The sequence below is a fragment of the Carcharhinus amblyrhynchos genome, chromosome 11 (assembly GCF_965287045.1).
Source record: "Carcharhinus amblyrhynchos chromosome 11, sCarAmb.v2.hapA, whole genome shotgun sequence".
Classification (NCBI taxonomy): Eukaryota; Metazoa; Chordata; class Chondrichthyes; order Carcharhiniformes; family Carcharhinidae; genus Carcharhinus; species Carcharhinus amblyrhynchos.
The window spans coordinates 60,726,713-60,739,421 of NC_137334.1; the positions used below are offsets into that span (position 1 = coordinate 60,726,713).

Consider the following 12,709-nt stretch of genomic DNA (forward strand, 5'->3'; position numbering starts at 1 on the left):
CTCCCACAGTCCAAAGAGGAACTCGTTAGATGGATTGACATTGCTATTTTGCCCGTTCCTTTAGTGTCTCAGTTGTGTAGGTGGGGTGAATTAGGGGTAACGGTGATCGAGCCTAGGTAAGATGTTGAGTGAATGCAGACTAGATGGGTCGAATGGCCTCCTTCTGTACTGTAGAAATTCTAGATACATGCAGTATCAGTTGCGTCCACTAGTGAGTTCTGGCATTGTTGGGACTGGCCAGTCAGATTGGCCAGCAACTCTTGAGGATAGAACTTCATCCCACTGAGGGCCGGAAAGCCCACTTGCTGCTGGCTTTGGCCACCAGAAACATGTTATCATTACAGAGTGGCCTTTTTCAAAGTTGGCTGTTTTGAAGCTAACTTTTGTACACCCCAGTCAAATTCAATCCTAAGCTAAATGTCTTTCCAATCAATGCTGTAAGAAACAAGCTGTAAGCTCAGGAAAATACCTTAAATACAAGTATTTTTTCTTCACTGGTTCTATTTACAATTTATTTTAATGTATATTTTGCAAAGTACAATTTGCAAACTCCAGTAAGTTGAATATTCAGCTGGTTTTACAAAACACATTAGGATGTATGCAGAATCATTGACCATTTCTAAATAAATTGTGTTGTTTGTCTTTTAAGCCACATCCAATGGGGAAGATCATAATAGCGTATGGTATCTACAAGATTCAATGCGGTAATTTGCCAATGCTTCAACAACATTTTCCAAACCACTGACCTCTGCCATCTAGAAGAGCAAGGGTAGCAGACACATGGGGACACCAATAACTGCAACTTTCCCTCCAAGTCACACACCATCCTTACCCAGAAATACATTACATAAGAACATAAGAACATAAGAAATAGGAGCAGGAGTAGGCCATCTAGCCCTTCGAGCCTGCCCCGCCATTCAATAAGATCATGGCTGATCTGCCGTGGCTCAGTTCCACTTTCCCGCCCTCTCCCCATAACCCTTAATCCCCTCTCTTATCAAGAGCCCATCAACCCGCTTCTTAAAAATATTTAGCGAGGCAGCCTCCACCACTTCAATGGGCAGAGAATTCCAGAGATTCACCACCCTTTGGGTGAAGAAGTTCCTCCTCAACTCCGTTCTAAACCGCCTCCCCTTTATCTTGAGGCTGTGCCCCCTAGTCCTACTGTCTTTTTTGAGCGGGAAGAGTCTCTCCACCTCTATCCTATCCATCCCATTCATCATCAAATACGTCTCAATGAGATCTCCCCTCATTCTTCTAAACTCTAATGAGTACAAGCCTAGTTTATTCAGCCTCTCCTCATAGCTCAATCCCCTCAACTCCGGTATCAGCCTAGTAAACCTCCTCTGCACTCCCTCCAGGGCCAAAATATCCTTGCGCAGGTGCGGCGCCCAAAACTGCACACAGTACTCCAGCTGCGGCCTCACCAATGCCCTATACAGCTGCAGCAAGACCTCCCTACTTTTATATTCAATCCCCCTCGCTATGAAGGCCAGCACCCCATTCGCCTTCCTGACCACCTGCTGCACCTGCAAGCTGGGTTTTTGCGACTCATGCACAAGGACCCCGAGGTCCCTCTGCACCGTCGCCTGCTGCAGTTTTTCGCCACGTAAGTAATAGTCCTTCCTACCATTCTTCCTACCAAAGTGGACCACCTCACACTTGCCAACATTAAATTCCATTTGCCATTTCCTGGCCCATTCACCCAGCCTATCTAGATCCTTCTGCAGACTCTCCACACCCTCCGCACAATTTGCCTTTCCCCCAATCTTGGTGTCATCAGCAAATTTCGACACCCTGTGCTCGGTTCCCTCCTCCAGATCATCTATATAAATGGTAAATAGCTGAGGCCCCAGCACCGACCCCTGGGGCACCCCACTAGTCACCAACCGCCAATCCGAATAGCACCCATTGACCCCCACTCTCTGCCTCCTATTTGACAACCAATCCTCTATCCATGCTAACACCCTACCCCCAACTCCATGTCCCCTGACCTTCTGCAATAACCTCTTGTGAGGTACCTTGTCAAACGCCTTCTGAAAATCCAGAAAGACCACATCCACCGGCTCTCCTCTATCCACTGCCCTAGACACATCCTCATAGAACTCCAGTAAATTTGTCAGACACGACTTCCCTTTCATGAAACCGTGTTGCGTCTGCCCTATCAAGCAATTCCCTTCAAGATGCCTTGCAATTTCCTCCTTAATGACGGATTCTAACATTTTACCTACCACAGATGTTAAACTAACCGGCCTATAATTCCCCGCCTTTTGCCTGGCACCCTTCTTAAACAACGGCGTAACATTAGCCGTTTTCCAATCTTCCGGCACTTCCCCGGAATCCAGCGTCTGGAAAATAACCACCAAGGCATCCACTATAACCTCCGCCATTTCTTTCAGAACCCTCGGGTGCATTCCATCCGCTCCTGGGGACTTGTCCACAATCAGCCCCTCCAGTCTGTCGAGCACCACCTCTCTAGTAACAGTAATGTCATTAAGACCCTCCAGTCCTACCACCTTTCCATCGCTAACACCCGGCAAATTATTCACGTCCTCCTCCGTGAAGACAGAAACAAAAAAGTTATTGAAGACCTTAGCCATTTCCCCATCCCCTACCACTAGGTCCCCTTTCTCATCCTCTAAAGGACCAACGTTCACCCTAGCCAGCCTCTTCCTTTTTATATATTTATAAAAACTCTTGCTATCCTTTTTTATATTAAGTGCTAGCCCAGCTTCATAGCTTCTCCTACCCTCCTTTATCAACTTCTTTGTCAATCTTTGTTGACATTTAAACCTTTCCCAATCCTCTTCTCGCCCACTGCTCTTAGCTACTCTAAATTCCTCCGCTTTTAATTTAACACTTTCCTTCACCTCCTTCGTTATCCACGGCTTATTACCTCTCCTCCTACTGTCCTTTTTGACCATCGGAATAAATTTCTGCTGAGCACCAAGAAAGATCTCCTTAAAGATCCTCCACTGCTCCTCAGCAGACCTACCTTCCAACGCGCTCCCCCAGTCCACATTCGCCAATTCTTCTCTCATCCTACCATACTCCCCTCTATTCAAACAAAGGACGCGTGTCCGGGAACCCACTTTCTCCTCCTCCATCTGCACCAGAAACTCCACCATGCAATGATCACTCTCTCCAAGAGGATCCTTCACCGCAAGGTCCCTAATTCTACCCGCCTCATTACATAGCACCAGATCCAAGATAGCTCGCTCCCTCGTCGGCTCCAACACACACTGTTCAAGGAAATTATCCCGGCAGCATTCCAAGAACTCCTCCTCGAGCCCACCTCGTCCAACATGGGTCGACCAATCAATATGCAGATTGAAATCTCCCATAACTACTGCCGTCCCATTCCTGCACGCCGCACTTATTTGCGCGTTAACAGCCCGCCCCACCTCCAGATCATTATTTGGGGGCCTATAGACGACACCCACCAGCGTCTTCCTCCCTTTGCTGTTCCTAATCTCCACCCACAACGATTCCACTTTCTGCTCTTTGGCTCCGATATCATCCCTTGCTACCACCTTGATACTATCCTTAATCAGCAGAGCTACGCCACCCCCTCTTTCCTCCTGCCTATCCTTCCTAAACACTTGATAGCCCTGTACATTCATCTCCCAGTCCCTGTCACCTTGCAGCCACATCTCTGTAATGGCCACCAGATCGTATCCATTTGTGTCGATCTGTGCCACCAGCTCATCCACTTTATTCCGAATGCTTCGTGCATTCAGATAAAGCGCTTTCATCCCAGCCTTCACCTGGACCCTATTTGCCGTAACGCCACCAATTGGGACATCCTCGGCCTCTTCCCTTACCTGTACCCTATCCTTAACTTTAGACCTCGTAGCGTCACCTACCCTCGCACCCTCCCCCCCCCAATTAGTTTAAAGCCCTGTCTACAGTCCTCTTTACTCCATTCGCCAACACTGTGGTCCCAGCACGGTTCAGACCAACCCCATCCCGCCCGAACAAGTCCCACCTACCCCAATACTGGTGCCAATGCCCCATAAATTCAAACCCATTCCTCCCACACCAATCCCTGAGCCACCCATTCACTTCCTTTATCCTGTCAACCCTACGCCCGTCTGCACTCAGTTCAGGCAGTAGCCCAGAGACGACCACCTTGTCGGTTCTACTTTTTAATTCCATTCCCAGCTTCTCATACTCCCTCCCCAGATCCTCAGTCCGCCCTTTGCCTACGTCGCCGGCACCCACATGTACCACAACGACCGGATTCTCACCCTCCCACTCCAGGTTCCTCTGCAGCCCAGCTGCGACATCCTGTACCCGAGCACCAGGCAGACAACACACCCTTCTGTGCACTTTGTCATTGTGACAAAGGACAGTGTCAATACCCTTCACCCCACTATCCCCAATCACTACTACGTTCCTTTTCCCCTTCTCTTTGCCTATGTCCTGCTGCATCACTGTACCGTGTGCAGTTTGCTCACCAACCTCACCTGCCTCGTCCTCTTCCAGACTGGAAGCAAGAACCTGAAACCTGTTATGCAGATTAAGAGGCTGAGGCCTCCGCTCCTCACCCCCCTTCCTCCTCCCAGCAGCCCCCTTTTGTCCCTGACCCTTAGATTTAGCCAGTCTAGGGGGGGTGGATGTCACTTGCACCCCATTGACAATGGCACCCTCTCTCCCCCTGATGAGCCTCAGTGTCTGTAGCTCAGAGGCCAGCTCATCCATCTTGAGCTGGAGCTCTTCCAGCAACCTGCACTTACTACAGACATGGTCACTGGGAAGGACCCTGGGGTCCACCAGTTCCCACATCATACAGAAACCACACATCACATGCCCCTCCATTATTCACTGTAATTTTTTATGGGGAAAAAAATTTTTTTCCTTGTTTCCTGCTGTAGTAGTTTTGAAAAAATTTTTTTTCCTTGTTTTTTCAAACAAACTCACCTGGCCTTTTTCCTTCAAGCCCTTTTTGATATTAAGCCCTATTAACTCACTCTGCTTCCCACTCACTCCGCTGCCCGCTCAGACGCTGCCCGCTGTCTACACCAGGCCTCCTTTTAAACCTGGCGCTGATTTAAAGCAGGCTGGTCCACAAATGCCTTTTAACCCCTCCCTCAGAATTCTTAAAGCAGTAAATACAATAAATAAATGCTTTAAACAGTTCTACAAAGAGTAAAGTGCTTTAAACTTATTTTAAACAGGTTTTTAACAGGTAAAATCTTAGCTCTCTCTCTCTGCTCCAGCAAACAATGGAAGGCTTCACCGTGTGGCCCCTTGATAATACCATTCCTTTATTATTGCTGGGTGAAAAGCCTGAATCTTCCTTCCTATTAGCACTATGGGATTACATTTAAACCAGTTGAAGCGTTTCAAGGCGATGGCTCACCACTATCTTCCCAAGAGCAATTAGTGATAGCAATAAATGCTGGCCCTGTTAGAAACATTCACATCCCATGAACAAATAAACAAAATACATAAACTCCAAAGCAACACCTTTGTAAAACATAAAATCAGCAAACATTACGCAGTGCTATTTAGTCATAAAATGGAAAATGTTAGGACATGGTTAATATTAATGGATAAATTTCTCATTTCTAACTCACCTGAGACTATCGTTGAAGGCTTCAACACCAAATTTGGAGATGCAGTATGATCCACCCACAGAGCTGATTTTGCCAAAGACACTTGCTACATTGACTATTCTTCCTCGTGCCCTCTTTATCAGTGGAAGCACACTCAGTGTAACTTCAATGAGTCCAATCAGGTTGACATTCAGCACTGCTTTGTAATTGTCAATTGTTAGCCAGTCACTTGGTCCACTGGGTACAGAGATTCCAGCATTGTTAACCAGTCCCCACAATCCTGTAAAGTTATTTTTGAAATAAAAGGATATATTTTTAACTATGCTGTGGTCCTAAAACCAATATAGACCTATATAAAAATTGAAAGATTGGGGAAAATAAGCCACAACTTAGAGAAGGATGAAATCCAAAATGAAAAAAAACTCTATTTACAGATGGATAGTGAGGTGAAAACTCAGGGCTGTTTTAAATTAAGCCCCTCCTGTCCAAAATTGTATGTACAAAGTATGTAAAATTAGCTACGGTAATAGAGGTCACTGCTTCAAAACTGCAATAGAAGTTTGTGCACGTATGTGGACTGGCATGTGTATAATACTGAATAAAAGTTTACAAGGGAATACTTCCATTTACTTGACTAATATTCTTTTTAGTTTTCCTTGTAAAGCTCACATGAGTACATGATTTAAGCTGATACTGCTTTGCAGGGCTGTGAGTGGACAGCACTGTTAGAATACCAATGAGATTAAGGCTTAACCACCCACCCCTCTCACTATTTGAAGATAAGCAGCAGTTCTCCAAGTTTTTCAGCCAACTTTCAGACTGATTGGGACCAATTCTCCCATCGCAACGTGTTAATTTTTAGCACGTCAGGCTGGGAGATGCGCGTGTGGCCATTTTGTAGGATTCGTGCATACATTCCCGACATATGCTTGTCTCTCACCGCCAGAGAGCAGGTGCAGTCGAGACCACACTGGAAACTGGCAGGAAGACCAGGTAAGTGATTTTAATCTGTTTGTAATGTAATTTAAATGTCATTATCGGGCACGGCACGGAATTCTCCAGGCCCAATCACATCTCCCACCCCGTCAGGCATATTTCACTTCAGTGGTGTTTAGAGTAACTTCCACCTGTGGAGAACTAGCGGGAGACCCAGCTGGAGTAGTGGGGGAGTCGGGGCCCCCTGGGGGTGAGGCAGTGGGGGGGGGAGGGTGGTCCTGGCACTGCCCAAGGGGCAAAATGCCTATGCACAGGGGGCAACTTGGCACTGCCCACCAGCCATTGGGCAGTGCCAAGAGGTTGGAGCCTATTATGGGCGGGGCTTAGGAGTGATCGGTGGAGGTGGGTGTCCCACTCTGCATGGGGAATCAGTTGGGGTTGGAGGGAGATCAGTGATTGGGGGGGGAAGTGGACTGCCAGGAGGGTCTGCCTCCCATGGGGGTGTCTGCCTGGTGGGGGTTGGGGGGGTGGGGGCGGGGTGGTGAAATCACCACTGCTGGGGGTCGTGCCGGAGATCGCAGCATTCCGGGACAATGGGAGGAACCGGGCCTGGCCCAGGAATGCTTGTGGAGGCCGCGATCAAACAGCGTGTGTATGTGTATGTGTGTGTGTTTGCGGGCGGGGGGGGGGGGGGGGGTGAGGAGGGGGGGTGGTGTGCTGGAGGGGCAACATTCTGAGGGTCCTGGGCTGGCTAGCAAACTGAAAGCAGTTTGGGGCCACTACGCATGTGCAGAGGCCCGGAACTGTCAGGCTTTGATGTGAACAGGCCCCGCCTTCCCGAGCTTTTAATGATATTCATGATTGCGACCTCTGCATTGCATAGAGTGTGGGAGATTCGAGTCTGAACTCTCACTGAAAAAACAAATTGTGATTTACACCACTTTTCCTGCCAATACAGCACTTAGAACTTTTTTGGGAGAATCGCCCCCATTATCTTGTCATTTATATTATTGCTGTTTGTAGAACCTTGCAGTGTTCAATTTGGCTTCTGAATTAATCGTTGGGATCATGTATCTACAGGTGGGCATGAAGTAAATGGAAGCTAATTTTCCATACTTGAATTACCTATAATCACGTTTAAATTTATAAAATACTACTGTTTTGGTTTTTAATCTACTTTAGAAAACTGAAGAAAGGTATTTCTTTATAGACCAACTTACTGCATAATTAAAAAGTCTCAAAGAACTTTGATACATTAATTTTTTTTACTTTTTTTAGACTGCTGAGATTATCATTACTTGGCAAGCTAGTTTACAAATCCATACTGTGATCAATCAAATTATATTTTCTATATGGCAGAGGTAATAAAATCTTTAATTTACCTTTTCCTTTAACCTCTGATTTTACAAACTCTGCGGCTTTTTTGATGCTTTCAGAGTTAGCAACATCAAGCTGGAGTGTTCTGAGTCTTGATGATGTGCAATTTTTCAACTCTTCAGCCCCCTTCTCGGTAAAGCAGGCGGCTAGAACGTTGAATCCCTGTTGATCCAGGTGCTTGGCCAGGCGATTGCCAAATCCAGAGTCACAGCCGGTGATGTACACATACTTGTCAGATACATTCTTTATGCACTTACTGTCTCTGTAGCGGTAGTACAAGACATAAAGTAGCATACCAATAAGCAGGTATTGAAACATTTCCAACCTGTGGAAAAACAAAGGAAAGCATTTTTAATATGTTATTTATATTCCAGAAAGTATTCCACTTTTGGTTCAAGGGATTCAACTACTGCATGGGAACCACTACTGGAGTGTAAAGAGAATTTGACAGATTTCCTTGGAAGTCTAGGAACATAGGAATAGCAGTAGACCATTCAGCCCTTCATTATTGGCTGGGAGAGCTCAATATGTTCATTATTCTTAAATTTTCATAAAGCTTCTGACATAGTTTAATAAAGTTGAAGCCATGGAATGTAGGAAGCTTTTGAACTTGATAATTAACTTGTTCAGTCTGAGAATAATAAGGGAAACTGTTACTAGAATCTGAATGAAAAATAGCAAAGATTGATTTGGGATTTTGGTAATATGTATGAATGATATGAAGGTAGGATTGGTATACATGTCAGAGGAGGATTGCTGTAGAGAACCATATCACTTTCAATGTATTGAAATTTCTTTTTGCATTGAGTTTAATTTTGGCTTTTATAGTTCTCTTTCAACCACATGATTCAAAATACTTAATTTACTGTGGCAACTTGAGATGACGATAAAAGTAGTCAAATTAGTTGTTTGAAAGAAGGATCTTGTTTATATAATAAAATAATAAAGTTTAGCAATAACAGTAACTTAGCAGGACAGTAATAACAGTAATAATGAAAATAGAAGCACTAGTAAAAAGATTTTGCTTGCCGATTACTCTCTTGCAGACAGAAAAGTCCACCAAAGACCACAAGTACTGAGAACCTTGACAGACACCAATAAGACAATTACATAGGAGAAATGCTTAGAAGAACATGCTGTACACAAAATGATATCTGTAATATTGATGAATGACTCAATCCTCATAATCTGGTTTGATGTTCGTAATTGCTTTACTGACAGTGAAACAAGAATCCCAGAAGCTCAGCTCCAGTGCTTCTATAGCATTAGTTATGCTACACCCAAGAGAGCTTAAAGAAATGTTGAGTATCTTTTTTTCAAGAGGACGTGGGGCCTTTGGCAGACACCTCTGTGAGTACCCTCACTTTGTGGACTAGATTGCAGTTCTGGGCTCAGATATTTTTCCAGCATTCACAATATTTTCCTTCAAATGTTTGAGACATTTTGGAATGACTAAGATGATTGACCATACTTGGAATGTAATATGTTATATGCCCAGTTTATTATGGGAGGTGGTGGCATAGTGCTGTTGAGACCCAGGGTTATGCTCAGAGGACTTAGATTCAAATCTCACCACAGTAGACAGTGAAATTTGAATTTGATTGAAAAACTAAAATTGAAAATCTAATGATAACCATGAAATCATTGTTGTCTGTTGTAAAAAAAAAGCTATCTCGTTCACAAATTAAGGGAATGAAATCTGCCAGTGGTCTACATGTGACTCCAGATCCACAGCAAATGTGGTTGACTCTTAACTGCCCTCTGAAATGGCCTCACAAGCCACTCAGTTCATGGGCAATGAGGGATGGGCAATAAATTCTGGCCTTGCCAGCGACACCCATGTCCAATGAATTTTTAAAAAATTCTGGATGACACTAACCCTGGATCTCAATGCCTGAAGGTAGTCTAGAGCTGATCATTGAGACAACTGTTTCCTACTCCTATGTTGGCACTCTCGTTTATTCCTCTTTACTTTTATTGTGTTTCAACCAGCTTAGTTTTGTAATCTCACAGGTTGGACAGTCCTGGGTTGGTTAGCACTTGCTTAGGATTGAATAATCATGTTGGTTGTGACGTTGATGGATCCAAGGCTCAGTGCCTGCAAGCTACTTCAACTCTATGGCCATACTTACAAAGTCTCAGTGAGAAGAAGCACTTATTGATATCAGGAAGTGAGCTGCCTTCTATCACATTACATTAAACAAAAATAATGGTACGGTATTATTCTAGTACAAAAGCTCAGATTGGAGGAGACTGTAGGACTAGAGATGCTTACAGAGATAGGGAAAAGATGAGTGTTGTGTTTAATGCCTCGGAGATGACAGACTAAATACTGGCCGGAACTCCCCCTCCCCTCCCAAATCAGAGCAGGCGAGGGTCTGACAACGGAACTCTTCATTGACCTTGGGCATTAATTCCTGGTCTCGCCTGAGCGAGGCTGTAAAATCTTGCCCACTATGTCTGAACAGGAGTTCTACTGAAAGTGTTTTAAAATGCTTGCAAGCATTTCATCTAAGTCTTCTCCACAACGGCATTTTCTAGTCCTACTGCGGTGACCGGAGATTTGGCTGAGCGCCGTCGTCACTGCCAGCGGCAGGGCGTGAATGGCCAGAGAGTTTGAGCCAATTTTTTGTGTCCTTTTAAAGACTCGAAACATTGTTTCTCTCCTAATGAGTAAAAAACTGCTTAAAACTATTTAAATGAAGCCAATGGTTTGATACACTATCATTGTAAAAATGCAAAGTGCCAAAGCCCTGATAATTCCGTGCAGCCCATTTCTTAAATTCACAATCACGCCTGTTTAAAGATATTTCCTTCTTTTGGCGGTTTATTATTCCAGGAGTGGGTGGCATGTTAATGAAGCCACTCTGAAGGGAATTGGCTGCAATTTATTTAATAATGTTGAGTTTATAAATCTGGTTGCTCTTTTCACCAAAGTCTTCTCCACAGTATTAAAAGTAAGCTGATATTTTGGGTCGAATGTTAACTTTAATGATTCATACTTCTTCAGAATGGCAAGACAGATTTGTGATTCTAATGTGGGTAATCCAAGACCATCCTTTCTTGCCTTAAAATGTAAACATCATCCACAATATCCTTAGGAAAATGAAGAATATTTTTGGCTGCTTTATTAGTAGCGCTGTCTAGATCAGTGAATGTGCTCAGGGATAATTCCATAAGATTGATCACAAAAACATACTTATAAGATCGTAAAACGTTGGAGCAGAAGTAGGCCATTCAGTCCATCACGTCAAAGAACAAACAAAAAAGAACAAAGAACAGCACGGCACAGAAAACAGGCCTGCATAAAAGATTATCATGCAAGATTAAAATGCATGGGATTAGGGAATTGTATTGCAATGGATAGAAAACTTGTAGGCAGAGAGGAAACAAAGAGTAGGAATTAATGGGGCATTTTCAAATTAGCAGGCAGTAACTAGTGGGGTGCCACCACGATCGGTGCTGGGGCCCTAGCTATTCATAATATATATTAATGCTTTGGATGAAGGAACAAAATGTAACATCTCAAAGTTTGCAGATGATACCAAGATGGGTGTGGGGGCGTTGGGGCAAGGGGGGGTGTGATGAGGATGCAGAGATCCTTCTGCATGATCTGGACAGGATGGATGAGTGGTCAGATCAGTGGCAGATGCAATATAATTTGGATAAATGTGAGGTTATTCACTTTGGAGGCAAATCAAGAAGCCAGGTTACTACCTGAATGGCTGTAAATTGGGAGAGGGGAGTGTGCAGCAAGACCTGGGAGTGCTTGTACATCAGTCACTGAAGGTAAGCATGCAGGTGCAGCAGGCGGTAAAGAGGGCAAATGGTATGTTGGCCTTAATTGCGAGAGGTTTCAAGTGCAGGAGCAGGGATGTGTTGTTGCAACTATGATGTGGAGATGCCAGTGTTGGACTGGGGTAAACACACTAAGATGTCTCACAATACCAGGTTAAAGTCCAACACGTTTATTTGGTAGCTAGTGGCTAGTGGCTTTTGCTACCAAATAAACCTGTTGGACTTTAATCTGGTGTTGTGAGACTTCTTACTGTTGTTGCAATTATACAGAGCCTTGGTGAGGCCACACTGAGAATATTGTGTGCAGTTTTGGTCTCCTTTTCTGAGGAAGGATGTTTTTGCTCTTGAGGGAGTGCAGCGAAGGTTTACCAGGCTGATTCCAGATATGGCGGGACTGATGTATCAGGGGAGCAGCACCACAAGGAGGTTCAACCTGTTCTGAGTTGTAAATAATAAACACTCAAGTTTCTGCTTCGGAATTCATGGACATTCACTCCAGGTGCCTTTGCTACCTTTATACCTCACAGCATTCTCCCATTAATTGTGAATAATTGAGGCCTTATTTTACCTCTTCAAATAGATCACCTCACACTTCTTCAGGTTGAATTCTATTTGCCATTTTTTTGCCCATCTGACCATTCCATTGATTATCCTCCAACAGTCTACAGCTTCCTTTCTCAATATCAACCACCCAGCCAATTTATGAGTTGTCTGCAAATTTCCAAATCATTATTATATATCACAAAGAGGAAGGGGCCCTAGTACTGAGTCCTGAGGAACACCACAGGAAACAGAGTGGAGGCATTCAATGACTGCGATGGTTTAAATAAAACAAGTATGGAGAAACTGTTGCTATTGTGAGGAGGCTTAGCAATCAGAGGTCATAGATTCATGATTTTCCTCTCTCCCTCCATATGCACCACAGATCTCTACATGGCCAGCATATGACCCAATCTATACTCGGAATGCTGAACATTATTGAAACAGGGGAAGTCAGAAAATTGGGGGAAATGCACCCAATGGGAATTGGGAGGTTA

At 44.4% G+C, this 12,709-nt stretch overlaps 1 protein-coding gene across 1 annotated transcript in view; it reads right to left on the reverse strand.

Moving 5' to 3' along the window:
• Positions 1 to 12,709, reverse strand: part of LOC145350177 (retinol dehydrogenase 7-like) — a 37,654-nt gene that overhangs the window by 12,082 nt on the left and 12,863 nt on the right. Inside the window, exons 2-3 of the mRNA XM_080199220.1 lie at positions 7,880 to 8,199; positions 5,583 to 5,841 (exon numbers count right to left, since the gene is read on the reverse strand). Coding sequence (XP_080055346.1) covers positions 5,583 to 5,841; positions 7,880 to 8,192 — 572 coding nt within the window. The 5' untranslated portion in view covers positions 8,193 to 8,199. The remainder of the gene's footprint in view (positions 1 to 5,582; positions 5,842 to 7,879; positions 8,200 to 12,709) is intronic.